Source organism: Xiphophorus couchianus, chromosome 17 (genome assembly GCF_001444195.1).
Source record: "Xiphophorus couchianus chromosome 17, X_couchianus-1.0, whole genome shotgun sequence".
Lineage (NCBI taxonomy): Eukaryota > Metazoa > Chordata > Actinopteri > Cyprinodontiformes > Poeciliidae > Xiphophorus > Xiphophorus couchianus.
Window position 1 is genome coordinate 3161641 of NC_040244.1, and position 23364 is coordinate 3185004.

The following is a 23364-nucleotide window of genomic DNA, read 5'->3' on the forward strand; positions in this document are numbered from 1 at the left end:
AAGCTCCCTGGGGACACACTCCCAACCCCCTCACCCTGAAGATACAATGTTGTCACTCAGCTGTGTGCATGTGCACATCTCCACAGGCATGTGACAGGGGAAGCCAGTATTGTGGGCCAAACGCATGTAGACAGCGCTAATAGGGAGGGATGCAGGCACACGGGCACACGCACCCATACACAGTGAACTGTTTAGGAGCTGCATGTAAAGTGTGTCAGACGAGTAAGAAAAAAAATCAGAGAAATCTGGCTGTGCATCGCAGCGTCATTGACTCAGGCGCAGACAACACACACAGGCCTATTACAGTGACATGAAAGAACAACGGCAGCTTGTCAATAGAGCGACACGACGAGGACGATGGGAAGAGAGGAGAAAGAGGAAGGAGGTTGTTGAGTGCTGTTTGGCACTAAGAACCATTAGCAATTTCTGAGGAGGAGGGAAATTAAAAGGACTCCAGGGGTGCTTTTCATTAGGCTAGCGCGTCGTCTCTCGCTAACGTCTCTTCCACAACACTTGGCTCCTCCCAGCGAGAATGTGAAAGAGGCGCAATGAAGGATAAAGTAGATTGTTCCCATTTTAAGTGCAATGGAGGGATTTGAAAATCTCAAGAAATGAAATAGGGGAGAATTTCCATGTCTGTGGCAAAGAGACATTTTATATTCTAAAAAAAAACAAAGAAAAAAAAAGAGAGGATTCAAAGTAGGGCAAGTTATTCCAATACAAAGCAGTGGCGGAGATGTTAGCTGGTCACAGTTAGCTGTGTGGGAAAACACAAAGATGAAAAAGATCGAGAAGAGAAGAACATAATGGACAAGCAACATAGCTTAGAAATGATTATGACAAAATGGAAGAGAAGACAAACAAACTAAAGTTTTCATGAAAAGACTCAAACCCTACTGGGCAAGGACAGAACGTATTACAAACTACCGCCAGAAGAGCTTGATTGAAGAAGTTCTAGGCCCATTTTCCACAGGCCATCTAACAGATCTCTGGATAAGACAAATCCATCCATTAGAACCCCAAAGAAGAAGGGAAACACTGAGGGAAAAGGCAGTGAATGGATCAGAGAGCCGGAGGAGTGATAAGAACACCAGTCGAGGTGTGAGACTAAATGTGTTTGTTCTGCTGAGGTGACGAAAGGCATAGGAATACTTGGCTGCTTCTGCCAAAGGAATTGTGTATACAACATGTCTGCATGAGTGATAAAGAGCTCTGACAGGTGACCAGCAGGTCAGAAACTCAGAAATCGGATCTTTTTGGAGTCAGTGAATGTCACACTACACGGTTTCTTAAATGTCCCTTAAGTTCAATGTAAGACTTTCAAAGGTTGCAATGATTTCAATTTAAGACCTACATAAAATAGGGGGCTAAAAACCTCAATTACCATATGTTGCTGATTGCCTTTAAACAGAGGGTCAATGTTTTCCCTACATTCCGTTTACCATAACCTTTATGTCAATCGCAGTTGTCGATGAAAACGTTTTCAGCCAGCTCCTGAAATCCTTATCAAGTCTTTTCAAGGAAGAAAAATATATTTTTTAGGAACACTTGAATTTTAGGGAATAAATTCCTTTAAACAGGGTTCATTTCTTCTCTGCGTCTGGGGTCTTGTCACAGCACATTAACGCTCAAATTCCTCAGCCAGAGCTCTAAATCTCAGTACAAATGAGTGCCATAGCACATTTAAGAACTGCAGAAGCCAAAAATGTCTTAAACTTACAAGTTTAAGACCCAAATACACAGATTTTATGACGTACTATTGACTTTTATGGCATTTTAAGGGCTTACATTTAGGCCCAACACTTTATGGTGAGGAACATGTTACTCAGAAAAGAAAGACGAAGCCAGAGGGGAAATGGTAACTTATTTGCTTTTCTGAAAATATATGAAAGCAAATACATTTGCTTTTACATACAGTACAGACCAAAAGTTTGGACACACCTTCTAATTCAATGGGTTTTCTTTATTTTCATGACTATTTATAAGGCAAGAAATCCCACTTATTAACCTGACAAGGCACACCTATGAAGTGAAAACCATTTCAGGTGACTACCTCTTGAAGCTCATCAAGAAAATGTAGAGTGTGTGCAAAGCAGTAATCACAGCAAAAGGTTGCTACTTTGAAGAAACTAGAATATAAGGGGTATTTTCAGTTATTTTCAGTATTTTCAGAAATATGCACACGTGCATATTTCCACATGTGTTATTCATAGTTTTGATGCCTTCAGTGTGAATCTACAATGTCAATAGTCATGAAAATAAAGGAAACTCATTGAATTAAAAGGTGTGTCCAAACTTTTGGTCTGTACTGAAGGAGCTGTATATGAAGGAGCAACTTTACCAACTTTGATAGATATCTGGAATACAATACTTTACAGCAACATCAGTCTGTTTTATTCTGAATTCTGTTTTATTCTGAATGGTTTGCCCATAATGCTGGGTTTAAAAATGTTGAGTCTGACAATATGAGAGTTAAGGGCCACAGTTCTCTGGAGAGATTAGACTAATGCTTACAAGTGCAAATTATGCAAGTCTCTAACAGAAGATGCAAAACAGAGTAAGAGAAATCCAAATAGGCTTTCAGCAGCTTTCAGCTGCTGATTTTCAGCTGGGAACTGAAAATCAGACAGTCACTTGTCTTTGCCTATCTACATCTACTATCTAAAATAATATTCTTGATATTTTAGATTTACCAGTTCATGTGGTCTTACAACATGAGGCAAGTTGTACAAAGCCTTGTAATGTGAAAGTGAACATGTGCCACATTGCGATTAACAATACTCCAGCCCAGCATGGGTTCCACATGAGTGGTTTCCCCAGACAGGAACAGAGTGAAAGGCTGCTTACCTTGAAAAGTGTGGGAGGTTAAGATTTGCTGTGACTAAAATGAGCAACCGTCTCCAGCACATTCTATTGAACGATGATCACACAGCTTTCTTTTCTGCTTTAGCCATATTTCAAAACACATCTGACAACAATTAAACCTCAAAAACGCATTAAATTGGTGCAGGCCATTTCCAATATACACATCACATTTAAGGATAATGTTCTTGGCAGAAATGATATGGCCACAGATCAGAGGGTACAGGAGAAGAAAAGACCTATGTGAAGGTAAGAGCGGCTACAGTGGAAGCTTTATGGGAGTGTGTTGGAACATCAAAATAAATATTGAACATCAAAGCTCTCAGATCTGAGGCACCTTCTAAACGTAGGAACTAATATGGCCATACTGTATGTTGCATCAGGCAATAAAAAATAATGAGGCAAACACAAAAGAGAGGCAGAGTAGTGTTTTTTTTGTTTTGTTTTTTTTTTTAAAGCTGGAAGGAGAACAAAAACATGAGCAGAGGCCATCGGGAGGCGAGTGCTTAAGGCTGTGTTTTAGAAGGTTATAATCAGGGCCGGCTATTATTTAATGCAACGAGCAGCTCTGATTCTGGGACAACAAAAATGTGTTGAGGAAAAAGGAGGAATTGGAGATCTAAAATGGAGCTTTACATAGGTTATCAAATATCTAAATCTGCTTGAAATCCAATCTAGAATTCGCCCCAGAACCAGCGCCGACTCTCACATTCTCTATATCAAATACCAAACCGCGCATAAGACGTTCACTCACTTATATGCCCGACCAATAAGAGGCAAAAGCTCTGTTGCTAACAGTGCTACACAAGCAGCTGCATAACAGGAGCCACTTTGAGCATGCAGGATTATCCGAATGTGCTCAACCCTGATAAGTGGCTTAATGCAACATTTCCATTTGACTTTTTTTTTTTTTCTGATGAAGCTGAGACCCAGGCACGCAAAAAGCACTACTTATAAAGTTAGCCAAATCTAGCTTTTTGGGATTATGTCACCATGCAAGCTCTGCCATTTGAATGCGGGTGGGGATGGATATAAGAAAGCCCGAGACAGACGGAGTTGGAGTGACAGGGAGAAGAGGGAAATAAGGAAATGCCTCACTGCATTTTTTGTAACGGGATAACTTAGAAGAGGTTTATTGGGCATAAATATAAGTTATTCAAAGATGGCAAAATGCAGAATGTCTGAAAACACTCTATAGCTATAAAGCTAATGACTGGAAACAACTATGGAATTTTAATCTTGCTTTTGAAAAGAAAATTTTAAAACTATTTTCAAGTTCTGACAGAATACACTCGATAAAAGATGCACACCTACTAGAATTACTGTGAAGTTCTTTTCAAAGACCATTCCAGGTAGCGGCCCAGCTCTTTTCTGGCTCACAGTTATCAACTATAGAGTTCTCCTGCCAGGAAATGAAATAAGGTCTTCTGAATATGGATATTAGATGTGCTTTATAAAAGATCAAATGCACCAAGCTTTCCTTAAAAATAAAAGAAATGGGGAGCTTTAATAGAAAAAAAGGAATTAAATGTAGCTCTATTCCCCTAAATCGCAGCAGTGGCATTAGGGCTTTCAGCTTTAGCGCACTGAGACTGGCAGTTAATGCTCAGTCACGTCCTAGAAGGTGTAGTAGATAAAAAAAAAAATCTGCATGTTCCCTACATTATGAAATATATTTTGTTCTTAGATGGCTAGTAGGCTTCAACTGAGAATGTTTGCAGGTTAAACATTGACAGTAATTTTGCTGAAGTTCTGGTTGAGCCTGATGGTGCAAAAGTAGATTGTTTATCAATTTAAAAAAACAAAAATCTACAATTGTAGTCACTTGTGTTGTGGAAGTTAAAAAGTGAACTGAACTGATTGAAACCTCAGCTTATAGCAACCAGAAACGATGAGTTTGCTAATAATGAAGCATTCAGATATTCTGAAGTATGATAACTTTAAAATAAACTAACCAATATTGTGCAATGCCTTGTAAAATCACCATTCCCCACCAACCTTTCCATATTTTCTGATCTTACTACCAAAAACTTCAATTGTTTATATTTGCACATGTGAAGTGCAAAGACAGTAAATGATTTCCAAATTACTGAAAATTGTTCTGTGGATTTGAAATTAGCAGCAGCACATCTAGAGACGTTTTTTTGTTAATTTTTTGACACAAAGTGGCTCAAACTCACTTGGACGGACAGAATCTGCATCCAGTAAATTTGAAGCTTTGCCACCAATCCTCCATTGGTTTGGCTCTAGATTTTAAATTGAGCCATTCTGATACTTAAGGGCTCTTGACGATGGAGATGACCACCTCTGAAATAAGCCTTTCTATTGTGGATGTGGCTGTATATCTAGGATTGTTGACCTTCTTTAGCATGAAGAAATTTAGTTGCAATAAATTTTACTTTTGAGGCATTAGGATAAGGAGCTCTGAATACAACTCGAATGACATTTTTCAATTTTGCTTTGTAAAAGCATTTGATAATTTTGCATTCTTGTCTCTACATCACAATTATGTGATGCATTGTGTTGATCTGTCAAAGTCCCAAGAAAATAGGAGTTTCACGTTGTAAAATGACAAAATGTGAAATTGTTCACGGCTTCTTGTTCTGAACATTTATGGTAAAATATTTGGATGTACAGCAGGCCTCTATTAATGCCATTACTGATACATAAAGAGACGGACCTGCCCTCAAACAGTTTATTACTGTTATTACCTGACAATAAAGCAAGTGGGTCAGTTAAATTCCTCTGTTTGTTGACATGCAACATGCTTCTGTGCACCGCAACGGTGCACCACGCATTCAAATTGACAAGCCAAATAGGCCGTGGTGGAACAGATTATTATAAGGCTTGACGGTTGAGTACTGAACTCAAACATTCACCACAGAGATTTCATTTTATCCAAACCAAATCACTCTTGTTGCCAAGGCAGCTAAAGCCCACAGCTTTTCCAGACTTGTGAAATTATTTGAGAAAAAAAAAAAAAGATACATGGTGACAGAAGGTTTAACTCTGAGGTTTAGCCTTGTATCTTGGCAACAATAAAGAAATGGAAAAGAAGCAACTTCCCAGAGCCCCTTCCTTTTATTGATCTTGCAGGGTAAGAAGTGAGGAAGCTGTGCTGCTGGAAAATGGACAGCAGCTCTCCACTTGAACCAAACTTCACAGTGAACGCCAGCACACTTGGAAGATGAAGCATCAATATTAATCAAATATGGAGGAACATACAGAGACATGCATAGACGGATGCTTAAATCTTTGTCAGTTTTGATGATGACATTCTAAATCACTGAAAGTAACCATTTGTATTTTTCTTCACTGTGTAACAATATCTCAATACTTTTGCTCAGTGTGAATGAATTGCAAAATTAAATTTAAGGCCAAACATGGAAAATCTGGACATATCTGAAAGCAGATGATTGAGATGATAAAATTTAAGGCCCTGCTGGAAACCTGAACATTTATATATAAAAAAATTATTCAGATCGCTAAAGTGCCACAGACTGATTGCATTTGACTGCTTTAAACAGTGAAAGAAAATCGTGTTTAGAAATTCAAGGAAACACCACCGAGTGAGAAAGAGTTTAAAAGAAAATAAAAACTTAATTTAAATAAATGTGTCAAAATTATTCAAAGTAGAATTTGGTTTACCTTGCTGAATGGAGGGAAGCTGCTGAAACAGTCCAAAACTGCTAAGATGACTGTTTTCATTTTCCATTAAAAAAAAAAAAAGAATAAACAATTCAAACATAAAGTGACCAAAAAGTTGTGGTAGCATTTACTTTACCTAGTAATTATCCACCATTATAAACATATATCATATACTATCTAACACAATTATTTTATTATTTACATAATAAGATAAAAATTGTAACCCTCCATTTGTTCTCCAGACATAGAAAAATTGCAACATGAGATGCACCAATGAGATTTTTGTGACCCTCTCCAATCTCTTTTTTTTTTTTTTAATAAAGCCTTCCCTGAAACAAATTTTTGCTGACTCACATTTCTCTTTAAGAACTGCACTGATGTGCTCTCCATGTAACCAGAGGCCAGGTTATCCTCATTTCCAGCTGAGGGGGAAAAAAAGAGAAGGACAGAACGCTGCTCTATAAAGTCAAAATTTTGACTGGGACATTTGGAGCTTAAAGAACCTGGACTGTAGCATTCAGGTTCAGTATGTACACAACCTGAATGCAGAAAAACAGACATAGTATGTTATTAAACTAGTGTGTGTTAGATAGGGTTTACTTAATTTTACTAAGTAATTAAAGGTTTTATTATTTCAAATCATCTTTTGTTACTTTTACTGGGAATAAGAACAACTAGAAAGCTAAACTAAAACGGTAGTTTCTGTGTGTACATTCCTGGAAATTTTGATCCTTAAGAAATAACCAAAAAGCTGCCAAGATTTCCAAATTTTTCATGTTTATTAACAGGTTGAAAGTCTAAAAATGATAAAACAGAACACCTGTGAGTCCTCAATTCAGCCTTCTGGCTACCTGCTAAAAGTCTTGCAACTTGATAAGCCACATGCACACAGATACAGCTTCATGTATGTGTGTGCTTCCTTTAGCTTCATAAAAACAAAAAATGCTACTGATCCTTTCTCACTCAGTAGCAGTGTCCACATTTAGGAGTGTTGCTCTCAATTTGTTCACTGGTCAGAAACAAATACGATGTTACGTTTCTCATCACCAGTCAAGGCCAAATTCAAATCTAATTTTATATCCATCATTAATAGCTACACAGTAAAGTCTGTTTATACTGGAATGTGCTTACACATTACATAGAGATTCTTTAGGACACATAGGTGAAGTTAATCAAATGTCAATGTACAGTTTTTTTATTAATGTCTTCAAAAAATGGGCTTAAATTTTGTGGAATGCTAAACAGAAAACATGAAACATAAGTAGATATACAGAAGAGAAGCAACTAGATAAAATGTGAGCATGACAGAAAATGCTAATTTACCTCCAGTAGTGTGTTTGAGGTTTGCTGTGCTCTTTTCATATTAAAAATATAATTCAGGTTGCATTTGCATTCAGGCTACTTTGCGTTAAGACATAGTAATCCCTTATAAAAGCAGATGCATATCTCTGAAGACACGGGATGTGCTGGTATGTGCTCACAATTGTTCAGATGTGATTTAATGCATCCCAATATACATCACAAACAGACCCACTGACTCCAGTGAAAACAAGCCAAGTCAACCCACTTAAGGAGCTAACTCCTTTCGAAGCAAACAATTATGCGCCGCTCCCACTACAATAAACAACACAAACAGCAATTTGCTTGAGGCAGTGCTGAACAATTAAGCAGAGTTAACTTTAGAAGCTCGATGAAGTCAAAGCAAGATATATAATATAACAAATTATGCACGAGTTTACAACTTAAAGTTGAAAACGTTAGGACTGTTAATACTTCCCCGTATCTGTTCGAAGCTGTGTGCCTTTTGCTTTTCACAAGGAAAGCTGTGAAATCATCTATAAACATGACCAGAGAGTATGTAGATATGTGCAAGTTTTATTTTAACATGAGGTGCCAACAAATCTTTAAGATGTGCACATAAGACGCAGACATGAACACTGTTTTAATGCAGTAGCTGGTGAATTTATTCACACTGAACACAGGCTGCTGCTTCTCCGTTTCCTAATGCGCACACCCTATTATTTGGGAACACAAACATAACAAATAAACAGAATCATTATTTTCGCTTCACTTGATGAAAACCGGCTTTGGGCTGAATTTTCTGTCATTAAAAAAACATTAATGAGGAGGATTAAAATGACTGTGATGAGAAGCTGGGACGGGGATATGAATCTCACTCCCATACAGAGAGCCAGAAGGAACTCTTGTGGCTTTTGACTTTGAGTGGGTGCGTGTTTTTGTTTAACAGCCTCAGTTGTGCTGTTATGAAAGCGCAAGTGAACTGTTTGCTCCAGCTACTATTAGCGTTGCTGGAGTCCAGTCATCATTACGCTGCTATTGTACATTCTCAGTCAAACCGAAGTACAGACCGAAACTTAAAAACACTTGTTTGTTTATGCCAGAACTTAAAAATCTTAGTGTTGCATTTATGCAGATGTTTTTGGAATTCTAAGCGGGATCCTGAATGACTGCTCTGGCCGTCTCCCATCAATCCAAACTTTATTTCAATACTAAGAAAAGTTTAGTATTTTCCTTTCATAATGCCATCTGTTTGCATTTGGCGAAAACAAAAAGGAAGAAGTAAGGTTACATGGAAGGTGTTCCAAACACTTTACCAACTTTAGGTCAATTTTGGTTTCGGTTTATAATCAGCTTACATTCACTGGTGGATATATTCATATTTTACACAAGCTAAGCTGGAAATCTGAAGTCCTGCTATGCGTCTGGAGGAGCGTTTAACTCTCTGCTAAGCTCTAACGGGTCAGATGTGAGTAAATCACAGCAGCCCCCCCAGGTGTACAAACCAAGTAGATCAATAGACACAAGAGGGGGAAATCAAGACCGCTTGTTTAAAGGGTGCATCCGGGCCAGCGGTAAGCCCCAGGACATCTACCATGAGCACTTGGTTTTCACACTCAGGCGCAGAGGGAAATAGATATCCAGCTCTGAAATACATTTGTCTGTCAATGAAAAAGGTGCAGGGAGCACTTATAGTCATTTTGCGTGGTTTTATCTACAACTATTACGGAATTCAAAGACGCTGATAAAAAGAAATCACACTCATTCATATAGCGGAGAGAACAAAAAAAAAAGAAAAAAGAAATGGCTTGGAGCTTGGAAAAAGAAAAAAAAATCAGAGAGAGGTTCTTACCTTTTTACCGATGAGCTTCTTCCTGAGGAACTCCCGGGCCTCAAACATGTACGGGATGTCATACAGAGGACGGAATCGTTTGTCTTTGTCCTTGTTCTTCTCCTGAATACAGATGGAGGGGTGGGGAAGGGGTGAGGAGAAAAGGAAAAGACAGAAGAAGAGAAACTTAACTTAAATTCCACGTTTAAAGGTTGATAACTAACCATGAGATGCAGGTTTCAGATTATACAACTGACATACACAAAAGTGAAAGTTGGAGGAAGACAATGTCTGGTTATGAATGCTTTTTGTCCAAAAAAGTAAAAAATCTGAAATGTTGGAAATGCATTCGAATGAATTCCCTTTTTCTCGGATACCCCAGAATAAAATCCAGTGAACTACCATCAGAAGTCATCTTTGTTATATCTGCTCACAATTGGTTCTCTAAAGGCTTAATGAGTTTTACAAGGATTGGTCAAACATTAATTAAGCGCTCTACAAATGATCTAAAATGAAATGCTTAAGATGAAACTATATTCATGTGTTAGAACAGACCATGAAATCCAGTTCAGAATTTGTATTAAGAAAACTGCTGTACAAAAATACACTCAAGTTAAATGAGTGGGGAAAGACATCAGCATCTACATATGCAAAGCTAATATGTTTAAGTGTGTTATCATGAGTGACAAAATGTGAAAAAAGTTCAAAGTATTGGATTTTTAAGCACTTGACATGCAACTAATTACAGTAGAAACAGTCTACTTCACCCCATACAAAAACATCCAAAAGGTTTAACGCTTTTAGTTTGTTTACTCTGTTTGTTTCTATCCATTTTGGCAGACACAAGACCCTGGACTCAATGAAATATTTAAGTGTGAATGGCAAACACATCTTTGCTCAAACAGGCATACCCTCCCTGCTCTCGATACAAAGTTCTCACGGACACAGACAGACGGGCAAGGCAGAAACTCTTCACGTTAAAAACAGATGCACGGCAACAAGCCAATATTCCAACTGCAGATATAACGTACACAGGCGCACACAAAAGAACTCCACTAAGAAACGCTCCGCTACCCTCTTAGAAAAGACCACAAATGGAACTTATTTGCATTTTCAAAGAAAACTGAGAAACGCATCGCTCCTTCAGCAAAAATACCAGCAGGCACAAAGAGTGACAGGTGTCTTTTTGCTGGAGCATGATAAATTAAATAACCAGGAGGCAACTGGAAATAAAACTACACCCCCTGTCAGGAATAGCTAGACTATGAATGACACTACCAGTATGCTCCCTTCTTGAATCTCCAATACAGTGCTATTGTGGTTAATAATTTTTTAAAAAGTATAATCAGTCTTTAAACAAAACGCATGGAACAGGTTTATTCCTCATCTCCTCTCGACTTAAATACCTTTTATTCATGTTTAATGACTACAGCTGTTCCGAGCTTTGAGGTGGGGCACAAACAGATGTGCAGAGAAGCGGTTCTGGTTGATTCGGCTAGATCATCTTCCTCAGGGCTCAACAACTGTCATTTCATACAAGCTTCGGCAACCAATGATTTGAAAGTAATTTTCTATAAGCAGCTTATAGTCCTCCATTCCGATTGTGCTTATGTCACTAATAAATATCTCTCAGAATGAGGTCGCTCACAATTACGAACTGATCAGGGGTCATAGCCTCTTACATTCCTAAGAGATGATGAGACGCACAAAGGAAACTAACATCAAGTATCTAGAGAAAAACAAGAAAAAAAATAAGTCTTGAGGTTCTTAAAGGTAACATAATTAAAAATATCAAACTGCTGAGGAAAATAAGCTAATATGCCATAACAAGATGACACAAAGGTGGAAAATCAATTAAATTTTTCATCCGTCTCACTTTTTATGACAAAAAGACATTTTAAAAGGAGTGTGGAGACTTTTTGTATTCCCTCTGCATGGGTACAAAATTGACAAAAACAAAAAGCTGGAAAGAATGGAAAGGCAACATGACAGTAAGAAATGTGGGGCAAATTGACACGGAAAAAAGAAGGGGAAAAAAGGAGATGCGTCTGGATGTATAAATGTTTAGGGATCAATTACTGTCTTCAAGAGGAAATTGATGGGAGATGAACTCTAAAAGGCAGCATTTGATTGGCACAAATCTTCCTATGATGCTTTGTCACTCGACGTGGCAAAGCTGCAAAATAACAGAATTATGTTACTGGCCTTTGCTGGCTATATTAAATTATGAGATAAATGTGTTTGTGTCTTCCTTATTTAATCAGCTCCTTACTATCCACTTTCTCGAGCTGAATCAGCGAAATGTGAATTCCAGGAGCTGCTCTCACACATACCAAGTGGAAATCCCTCAACGTTCAGCCAAAAGGTGATTCAGAAAGTCAGTTTCAGTGAGTTCAGGGGTGAGAAAATTTAGTCTTCCAGGGCAGGTGTCCTAGGTGTTCGAGATATGTTCCTGCTTAAACATGTCTGACCTAAATAAAAGAGTGATTAGCAGGTTCCCGCAACTCTTTGAGACCTGCTGGTGAGATAATACCACTATCTGACTCAGGAGACTGGAAGCAGGAAAACAAAAATTTTAACCAGAAGCCCCCGAGATGGTCCAAGTACTTCACCTCCATCAAATCAACAATAATGTTACGGTGGAAGTTACCATGCACTTAAATTTAATAGATTTTGTTCACAGTGTTACAAATACAACTTTTATATTTCGTTATTGGATCTTACTATTGAATATTGGGGCATAATTTTGTTAAATTCCATATTTTTTCAGTCCTCCATGATGTTAAAGCAGAAAAACATTGGTTAGACTAACAGGTAGTTGACAATTGAAATACTTTAAGTAAATTTAATACATTAAGATTGCAAAACAATACTGCCAGTGGCTTTACTTCAATTCATCATTGTATGTATTTGACAAAAGGACAATAAAATAGTAATATTTCTACAAAAATGGAGAATAGAATCTAAACAGAAGAAGTGAATCTAAAAAAATAACTTTCAGCTAATAGGCTGCAGAAAGACAACTGCATCAGTGAAAGGGCGTAAATGTCAGTATTGTATTCCAATTAGAGAAGAAGCGCAGAAGGAGTGGCGCATTTTAAAAAAAAATAAAATCCTATGATGTACACAAACTAAAAAAGTGACAGAAGCAAGGTCAAAGTGACAAAGCCCTGCCATTAGGAGTTGCCAACAGAAAGTAGGGCTTAATGAAACATTGCGCATCCTTAGTTAAATGCAATTCAAACGATCTGAAAAACAAACGTGCCTTCTTTTCCCAGTCACAAAGAAGAACAAAAAAGGCTCCCCCACACTGATAAAGTGAAAAATATTGTGACTAGTCTAATTATTTTGCCATCGAGCCACATTCGGCTTTATTCACTGGATAAACTGACAACATCAGCGTCATTAAATTACTCCAGACAACATCTCCGTACCATCATCCATAAACTGCTATTATGCAGCAGCAGTAAGGTTACAGATAGAGGAGAGAGTCGCAGCTAAGTCTCAGCCGTAACCCAATAAAAACTGTTCCCGCTCGCTATCCTCAGGGGGAGTTTTGTTCTATTTGGGGTGAATTCCCTTCATTCTATATTACCGGGAAGGCTTGGGAATCATCTTTGACTACTGCAGAGGCATGGTGCATGCTGGATTGTACAGTGTCGCAGAGCTGCAGGGTCTGAGGCTGCGAATGTGTGGATGTTACTGCTGGAAGCATTTTTATGCTTCTAAAACATCAAGAGCAAAATCATGACTCAGGAGAATGTCATTTTCTGATGTTGGGGGAGTATACAGTAGTAGGCCTCAATTTTGCATTTAGCTGATTGAGTGGAGTGTTGTTTGTACATAACCACTCTTTTGGGAGGAGAGAAAATAAATAAATAAAACACTGCATGCATGCATCTCAAACAATGAGGGCATTATTTTTTGACAACACAAAGCTCTGGGAGTCTTAGACAAACACTCAACACTTACTGTTGTGTGCTTAACAACATGACTCAAACGTCCGTGCATAAACGTTAAATGGCTTCAGAGTTTGGGGGCTATGAAGGATGTAGCCCAAGAGAAAAAGCTGGACAATATTTTAGAATAAGTGGAACTAAAGCTATCCAGCAGATCAGGCATTATCTTTTGTTACAAGTAATGGTGTTAAGACCCATCAGGCTTTATTTATCAAAGCATATGATATGAGTTTCACAAAACAAATCCAACTATTGATGTGTGTGCAGATTGAATGTATTCATTTTTATTACTGAATCAGTCAAATCTCAAACTCTGGGCAAACTATCTGTGGATCTGTGTATTAAAAGACTTGAAATGATCCAACAACAGTTGCAAAATAAATCATTAAATGCCATGATATTGAAAGGGAAACAGTTTTATAGGCTAGTTTTATCAGCCGACAAACTGGCAGTGCACAGCAACATGGGAGTCGATTAAGAACGTTCAATCTCTCTCTCTCTCCCAAGCAGCAATTTCCAGCACATTCAGGCAGCATAAAGAGAATGCAAGAAACGTAAGCAGCCCAACAGAGTGTGCAGGTTTCTCTGACTATAAAGAATAATGTTAAATTGGACGGTTAGTTGAAATCATTCTGTAAAAGGTAGATTTCAGATAACATAAAAATTACTCAGGTTGTATATAAGCTTCACTTTGGTGGCTAGTCTGACTAAGACGAAAAGCTCAGGATGGCACGACAAGGCATAAAGACCCATTAAGGAATGAAGGGATTATACAGAGTTGTCAATCTAATCTATATCAAAGTATCTGACTGAGACTCTGTATCAGTAATTGCTTATTCCGAAATGACCGACATCCTGGCATCTCTTGTGTTTACGACTTAAAAAACCAAGTTGCTTTCTCTCACAATTCAACGGACTCTCAGAGATGTGCAGATGTTAACTGTTCATCAAATCTGAGCACACACTAGTGTGGAGAAGAGGTCTGTCTTTGGGGAAAAATACTAACCAGTTTGTAAAATATGTAATGGAAAAATAAATCAATGATTTCACCCTTCTTCCCCCCTTTCTAATACAAGTAACCTCGTTTAGCTAGGAGTGCAGCTAGATCACTCATAGCTATTGCACCCTGTTTGACACATATGCCAGATTTCTAAAGATAGGAATGTAACAAACAGTGAGGAAATAATCACACCACCATTCTGGAAGAAACAGTGAAAGAATAATTTCAGAACTCCAAAAAAAAACAAAACTAGAAATGTTGGAGATTTGACATGTCTCCAACATACCAATACAAATACCCTTGTGACTGATAATGACACACAAAGGTACCTGTGTTATCCTGTATGTCATTGTAAAAGCCAGACACCTGCAACGTCTTAACAAAACTTCCATCAAACTCCATTTACTGCTGGTAATGCCATCTAAGATGTCTAGAAGGCACCCTGTGTCTGGTGACCTTTACTTAGTGTTTGACTGGCTGTTGACGTTTGCTCAAATCTATACTTTCCTGCAATTTAAAAGCACTTGTGCTAGATATTACCATGGCATTTTCAGCCACTTTATCGTTCCATCCAACCAGTGATCAAATGGGGAGATTTCTCTTACTCTACTTCAAAACATTTTTACCAACGTTTTATTTCTTACATTAATACTGCACGTGTGCTCCATTTTCTTTCCACTCAAAACCTTACTCAAAACCCCACATCGGGTCTAATTCTAATGCAGCAATTTGTATATTGTCCACTCAAGCAACAACCCAAACAAAACAGCAGGCCAAGTCTTAGCCATTTCAACTGCTAAGCAGGAACATGCAGCCTGTCAGTCGAGAAGGAGGCATAATTGCTACCAATCTGTCTGTCGTTGCCAGTTCTGCACCACTGTGTCCTGAAATGGGTAACCCTCCTCTGTCGTCACTGATTGTGCTCCAAAACATTAATGTCAAAATCAGAACACTGGCAATATTTTCATTGAGCATTTTAACTCTACTTCGCCAGATGAGAATGTTTTAGCATTAATATCTACAGTTGTCCTAAAACAAACTTTTATCCTTGCAGCAAAACAATCTTAAGTGTGAATCCTGGATTGACGTCTTTCTGTGTAAAGTTTAATGTTCTCTCTATGTACCCTATCAAAGTCCCCCCAAAAATGGTAGTCAATTTAATTGGCAAATCAAAACTGCCCTTTTGCATAACTGAGTGTGTGTTGTGTGTCTGTGTTGAATTTGAACAAATAATTTTGCTACAACGTGCAAAGCACATTTAAATTTAATTGTGTGAAATGTTCAAAAACTGTCCAATAATGTGTTGGGTTTTTTTTGTTTGGTTAGTAATAAATCCAATAGACTTTTTGATATCTGTTAGAATAGCAGTCTTGGTTCAAAACCAATTATAAAACTGCAGCTTCTTCACACAATGACATAACAAATGTTACTGTTTTCTCGGCTGTTTGTAATGTCTCTGATTATGCAAGTTCTGATGTGAACTAATGCACCATGCTGAGAGGGGGCTGTGAATATATAAAAATAAAGTGTGGACTGGTTGTCCACTTGTAGCTGCAGCACCACACACTTAGTGAAAGCAATAAGAAACATGCTAGAATCAACTTTTCAACATTTGTTAAGGACAAATACCACAAATAGAAGTAAATATTCATCTCTTATTTAGCTACTAGCACCAACAATTCTTATTTAAAATCTGGATGCAAACTACTGTCTTTTTGTTACTGTTTAATAAGTCATGTGCTGATAATGATCAGTCATAACATTGAAAACTTTTTGGGAACCATAGATGTCAAGACTTTTTGTATCTGTTTATATTTTATCACATTAAAACCAAGAAATTTTGAATTTATCTGGAAGTTTATCTAACAGAGAAACACAAAGAAAACAGATGCATAGTTTATAAATTCTCAATTAAAACCCTAAAAATGTGGCATGTCTTTGTGTTTACCCCCCTTTTAATCTGATACATCTAAATAAAATGTAATGGAAAAGTCACAAAACAAGTAAGTAAAGTCTAAATGTGGGTACATGATGGACATGGACTGCAAAGATACTGAGGTAAGCAAGACTCAATTGTTTAAACAATATTTAGTTGGTACTAAGGAGCCTAAACCTTACTAAAACATATCATTCCAGAACACTGCACCACCAGCAGCAGCCAAACTTATTTATACAAGACAGGATGGACCCACGCTTTCATGTCATTTACGCCTAATTTCTACTCTGCCATCTGAATGTTTTAAGACTTGGATCAGGCAATATTGTTCCCCATTCTTTAGTTCACCAGTGTGAGCTGCAGTGTGCATTTCCTGTTCTTGTTTGACAGGGTAGACACCAGGTGGCCACTGTGTTTCAAAGTTTGACGTGTTTTGCGCTTAGTGCTACCGCCGCCTTTCTGGGTCCATTTCGAACTGGTCAATAAGTAATCGCCTTTCCTCCTTACTCGGATGCCATGCTTGAATTAAAGCAAATTGCCTTCACGTCTAGGTGCCAAACTGCATTGACTGGCTGATGTGCCATTTGTGTGAAAAAGCAATTGAACAGGTGTATCTAATAAAGTGGCCAGTGAATTAACACCCGCTCAAGCGACACGGCGTCCCGAGGGGAGAGCTGCAGAGAGGCTAGACGAGTAGGCAGAGCTACACAATGCAGCACTGGGATGAGCCAGTCTTATGTAAGAACAGCAAGGTGACTGCTCAGTTTCATCTGTTAGCACCGCTAAACTCTACTTAAACCACAAGACGTAAAAACATCCAAAAAACACTGGAGATTTTATGGACGCAGAGTGAAGGCAAACACACACTAATATAAGTGTGAGTGGGTGTAACAGCGAGCTACTCAAAAGCATACACCCAGCTTGTCCTACTACACATGTGAATAAAAAAATGGGGAAGAGGAGAGTTAGGGGTGATGAAGAGGAAACAAAGAAAAATGACGACTTCAACTCTCAAGTTAAAAATATCTCACATCTGAAGATATACCATTATGGTAACGGGGCTGGGGGGGCAGAGAGGATAAAGAGATATGAGAGTGAGTGAGGACACTTGTGTCCCATGTTTTCCTGCAGGCACACACCATTGGTCCACTAATCTGTCAGTCTGAGCACAATTAGTATAGTCATGAGAGGGAAGGGGAGAGTTGTGGTGTTGGGAGACTAAAACGAACCAGAGGAGACGGGGAGTGGAGAGGGGCTTGGCAGGACCTGTCACAGTTCATCAGTGCACTGGTACATTGCATCTGGCCTGCATACTACTAAACACTACACACACACAAATGGACTTGCTTGCAGAATAAACCATCTAGCAGAGCACACACACACATCCAGCCAAAAACAACTGGCACAAGAAAACCCTGGAGACATCCAAACAAATCTGCATATATTCATAAACACTATATTAACAAAATTCTCACAGTTTTAATTCTCCGAGCAGTTTTATTTATTTATTTTTTGTTTCACCCATTTATTAGCTAGAACGCACACAACTGAAATGTCTTTATAAACACAGAAACTGTACAGCTTGTCTGCTGAACCCATCTTTGCGTATGGTCTGACGCCAATTTTCAAGATGTTTCCTGACAAAGCCTAACCAAGCTTAAACGGCCACGTCTGTGTGTGTCTGTGTGCATGTGTGTGAAAACTGCGCTTCAAACCGTAACGATGTCTTTACGTCCATCTGCTGCACTGTAAGGAAGAAACTGCCTCGCTCATGACAATGTTAGCCAACATGATGTCTGTGCATGTAGCGCCTCTGGCTGAAGGATACCTGCTGTGACCTCCTCTTGTCTTGACCTTAAGATGAGAGTCACCCCTATGGCTGAAAAGCCAACAAAAATACAGCTATTACAACCTGACACTCACTAAGCCCAACCCCCAGCTTCCGGCTAAACACGCTACGCGTTTTGTCTCTCTGCGGATACTTTGCGGATGATTTGGAGATGCTTTACAATTATTTTATTGACTATCAAAACCACTCATGCAGCTGTAATAAAAGGAAGATTACACTGTCCACCATGGACTCCAATAACTGAAGGAGAAACATTACATCTGCATCTGTAAAGGTGAGCGGACAGGGCATGAAATTAAGAACATATCCAGCAACAGCTTCCTTAATTTAGTGGCCAGGCACAGACTGCGCAGCAAAATGACAGGACAGAAAATTGCCTTTTGCTTGAATGCAAAAAAGGGTGCTCTGTAAAGTTGCCAACATTTTGTTATGTTAAAACCTCAAACTTCAATGTTTTTATTTGAATTTTCTGTTTTCCTACAACAGCAACAGTTTGTACTGGATTTTATCTGGGGTGTTAGAGTAGAGGGGGACTTAATGGAACAGCCTGTCAAGCTTTACAGATTAAAACGAGAACGTTACTATGTACCCATTTTACTTCTGCACTGCAATGATGTGTTGCTTTGTAGTAATCCCATGACAAAGAAAACAATAACTGTGACATAAAACGTACCAAAAAATGTTAAATGGTATGAAAACTTTTGCAATGCCCTGTATTTTTATCGGTTAAAAGAAATTTCAGGAAAGCTCCAGTTAAAAGGTCTCATCTGCAAACCTATCATAACTCTGCACTGCTGCCATAGCGACAACACTCAAAGCTGAGCCAACAGCAGTACAGACAGGCAGGGAGCTCTTTAGCTCAGACAAAAATAACTAGCTAACAAACAACACCAGCAGTAGCACCATGTACAACCCTTGTTAAAAAAAAATAACACTAAAGGCTGCAACATTTTATGCACAATGTAAGATCTAAAAAGGGAACACACATCTGCAGTCATAACAGTGACTAAATCGGAATAAATTCACATGTAAACAAAGAACTGCAAAGTATTCCAATATGCATCTGTTTGCTTTATCACTATCTAATCAAATAAAAATGCAATCAGGTGCCTTAATGACCGTCTGCATATTTAGAAATTACATTTTCATTGCAGGATTAGTCTTATTTATATCCATGCAGCAGTCTGATGATGAAACAAAGCTACACAAACAAATATGCATGAGGTGAAATAATAGCAGAACACAAGTGTTCCAGTGTCACAGCAATACAATACACACATCAGATTCACATCTGGGCTCCCCTCTCCAGAGCTCCCTTTAACATACGACAGTGTAATGAAGCACAAAACACATACTGCTGAAGCATCTGACGCAGGAGAAGACGGAGTGACAGACAGCATAAAGAGTAACACTGAGAACAGGAAAAATGGAACATAACATACAAAAGGGCAAAAATGAAAGAAAATGGAAAATTAAATCTGGAAATGTAGAAAAGTAGAATTAAAAATTAAAACTAGGACAGAAGAGTTATGAGGACAAGCGTTAGCTCGGAGGAATAAGAGAGAAAGACTAAACGGGGAGAGTTTTTTAATTTTTTTTTTTTACCCAAAAGCTTGTCACAACCACAGAGAGATAAAGAATTAACACAGAAAAGGGGCAGTGGTGCAGGTCAACATCCTAACCACAGTGTGCATGCCCTGGGGAGAAAGGATGGGAGAAAGTGACAGTGAAGAAGAGAGAAGAGAAAAACAGATGAAAGGCAAGGGAAGATACAAAGCAGCATCTTAATGATGAGAGGCACCAACAATGGCAGTGAAGAAAGCGAGAAAGAAGGAGTAGTAATGAGGGCGGGGAATAAAAACCAAAAGGGCAACAATAAAAAAAAAAAAGGCTGGAGGGAATAAACAATGAAAAGGAAACATAGAATAGGAAGAGAAACTTAAAAACAATTTAAATACATACACAAAACAAAAAGAGTTCTGACAGGTGTTGTGCAAGCTGACTTTTACAACAGGAGCGGCAGAAGCAAGCAGCATGACTTTCTCATTAATTAATACCACACTAAACATAGTGTCAACTGATTTTAAACATGCATAACATTTGCACCTTTCTTCCAGGAACCACTGATCGCTTTCTAAGTAAACATGCTGCTAATGAAGTCTCTAAGACGAACAGGGATTCAAAGATTTTACTCTAAAGTCTTGACAGAAGCTCGGTTCAAAGGGGAAATAATACAAAAAAAAAAATAGACGGATGATCAAGAGACATCCCACACAGTAGACATCTGTGTCTCTGCATCACTGCATAGACGCAGCTTTTTCCATCTGTGTCAATAAATATGCATTCCCCAGCATCACATGGTCAGTGGTAGGGGCCCGTGTACGAGTGTTTTCACAGTCCAGAGCGGATTCGAAGGAAAGATGTAAAATGTGGTAGAAAAAAAAATAGGGGAGGGAAAAAAAATAAAATAAAATCGATTAGCCTCACTCTCTGCAGTGCTGCAACCACTGGGTGTGTGCAAGTGTTTTACTGTGTTTGCATGTGTCCCAACTTAGGGTGCCACCAAGTGGTCAAAATTAATATCAATTATTTGTAGATAGAGAATTCCCATGTGAAAGAAAGGGGGAATCAAGAGACAAACGGCTCTGAATGAGGATGTTATTGACTGTATATTAAAAACTGGAAAACACCGAGTTAGTGTGTGTAAAGGCAATCATATGTACAATCTGACAGGTTTCTCTGTACCTCTCCCTCGTTCCTCGGTGGACGAATGCTGGACAGGTGGATGGTTTTGTATTCTCCAGAATTGAGCTTGACCACCAGGGCGTCAGCATTGACCACCTGCATCACCTGCAATGACAAAAGGCAATTCCTGTCAAAACAAGCTCAGGATGCAGCATTAGCAGCCAAATCTGAGAAGCACTAATAAGAACCCAAGAAAGTATTTTTAAAAACCTGCTTCATCTCAAATACATTTACACACTCTCTGGGGTCATCACAGCCCTGCACTGAAGAGAAGTGGAGGAGCGCAAGCACAAGCAGTGCATTTTGCTGAGTGAGTGAGTGAGCAGATAGTCTGAAAGAAAAATGGGAAGTGAAGGAGCACGAAAAGGATAAATGGAGAGGAAGAGATTCAGTCAAAAGTAGAAGGAGGACAACAGTGCGGCTAGATCATGAGCAGGAGGAACTGAAAGTGAGTTAAGATAGAGTGAAGTCCTGACTGACTAAGTGAGCTAAGGCCTCCCAGCAGGGCAGCAAGGTTTAGAGGACAGGACGAGGACGTTCGCCTACCTAGCGGATTGGAAGCAGGGAGGGTTGATGAGGAGACAGAGTGGAAGAGGAAAAAAGGCTTAAAAAGAAACAAACATCCTCTGGAAGATGGATAAGCTTAGAGATGTTTGCAAGAGTAACAATGGTGCCTTATAAAAGTATTCATAGATTTTGGACTTATTCACATTTTGTTGCATTACAACCTCAAATTTACCCATTTTACAGGGATTTATGCTTAACAAGAAAAAAATCACAATGGACAGGAAGATGTTTATCACTTTACAGAAAAATTGGGTTTTAACTTTATATTTTTTACAAATTATCTGAAAAGTGTGGCATGTCACATCCACAAAGATTCAATTACAGCTTCTGTCTTTAAAGGTATTTCTAAACCAACTTTGCCCATCGAGAGACTAAACTCTGATCCGGTTCTTCCTTGCAGAAGAGTTCAAGCTCTGTAAAATTAAACAAAAATGAAAGTTTCGGGTCTCACCTCAGATTTTTTTTTTTATTGGATTTTGGTCTGGACTGCTAATAAATCTAACACACAAACTTATTGACATACCAAACCTGGCCTGTCCAGCTCCAGTCCTTAAAGGTCATGCAGGCTTTAGATGTGGCCTTGCTCAAAGCTGACTCAAACGACTGAAACGCCATATCACTGTCAAACTTAGCTCTACAGAGGCTGGATGAGAAGTCATAGATTTAATTTAGCCGTTTTAAATCTTAAAAGGGCAACTTTTAAGACTTGCAGATAAGAAGCTCTAACGACTCCACTGGTCTAAACCGTTCTGCTCCAATTCTGGTTGTTGTCTGACCCAGTCTGAAATCTTCTTTCTCAAATTATGTTGTTGTTCAGTAAAGCTCTCAAAGAAACCACTGAGGCCGTTACAGAACAGCTCAGGTGGACCCCGTGTACTAGTTAGGTCATTTGCAGGGACAATAGACTGTATTCCATTACAGTAAGCCTCAACAGGGAATCAGAAATAGGTTCACTTAACAAAAGCTATAAACCAGGGTATCTACAGATTTCAGCAAATCAAATTTAAGGGTTTTTCAGTGCCACCTTGAATTAAATGTAAGAGCAAAAAACCTATAAATACAGGGGATGATTGGGGGATCTTGCTGAATTACAAGCAACGCAAAAAAAAAAAAAAAAGACAGTGCCAAGTTTGAAGGTTTTATTTTGAACAGAATGCATCAAGTATTGTACGACTTGGCAAAAGAAGTGAGCCAGTGGCAAAAAACATGATAAATGCAGAAAAGCTATCTAGCTACTTAGCAATAATATATTAGCAGCTAGTTAGCGGAAGAAGGAAGAAGTCTGAGCGTGACTCAAACTTTTGACAGAATATACCTTTGAGTAATGTATTGATTTTTTTTTGTAAATTTAATACATTTTAAGGCCTTCATTTTAACTATATCAATGCAAGACTTAAGGAAATGCAGACAACCTATAAACTATGTTGGGGGTAAGAAAAAAAGATTTTCAACTCACTCTATAAATGAGCTTTTTCATGTAACAAGACAGATTGGGGGTGCAATGTGATTGAGATGGAAACAGCATCCAAACCCCGAGCCTTTAAATAGGCCACTTGCTGGAGACTGAAATCAATCGCTCTACACATGTTGCCACCCACTCCTCCTTTAAATGGCCTCACTCATCATCAGCCTAACTGCAGTTCAAGAGTAGGTTGCGCTCAAGTTAAA

The 23364-nt window shown here is 38.6% G+C and overlaps 1 protein-coding gene across 1 annotated transcript in view; it reads right to left on the bottom strand.

The window, feature by feature from the left end:
• The window catches only part of snd1 (staphylococcal nuclease and tudor domain containing 1), a 179889-nt gene that overhangs the window by 138211 nt on the left and 18314 nt on the right, over positions 1-23364 (bottom strand). The window contains exons 10-11 of the mRNA XM_028043522.1: positions 21130-21234; positions 9662-9763 (exon numbers count right to left, since the gene is read on the bottom strand). Of these exons, the coding sequence (XP_027899323.1) occupies positions 9662-9763; positions 21130-21234 (207 nt within the window). The remainder of the gene's footprint in view (positions 1-9661; positions 9764-21129; positions 21235-23364) is intronic.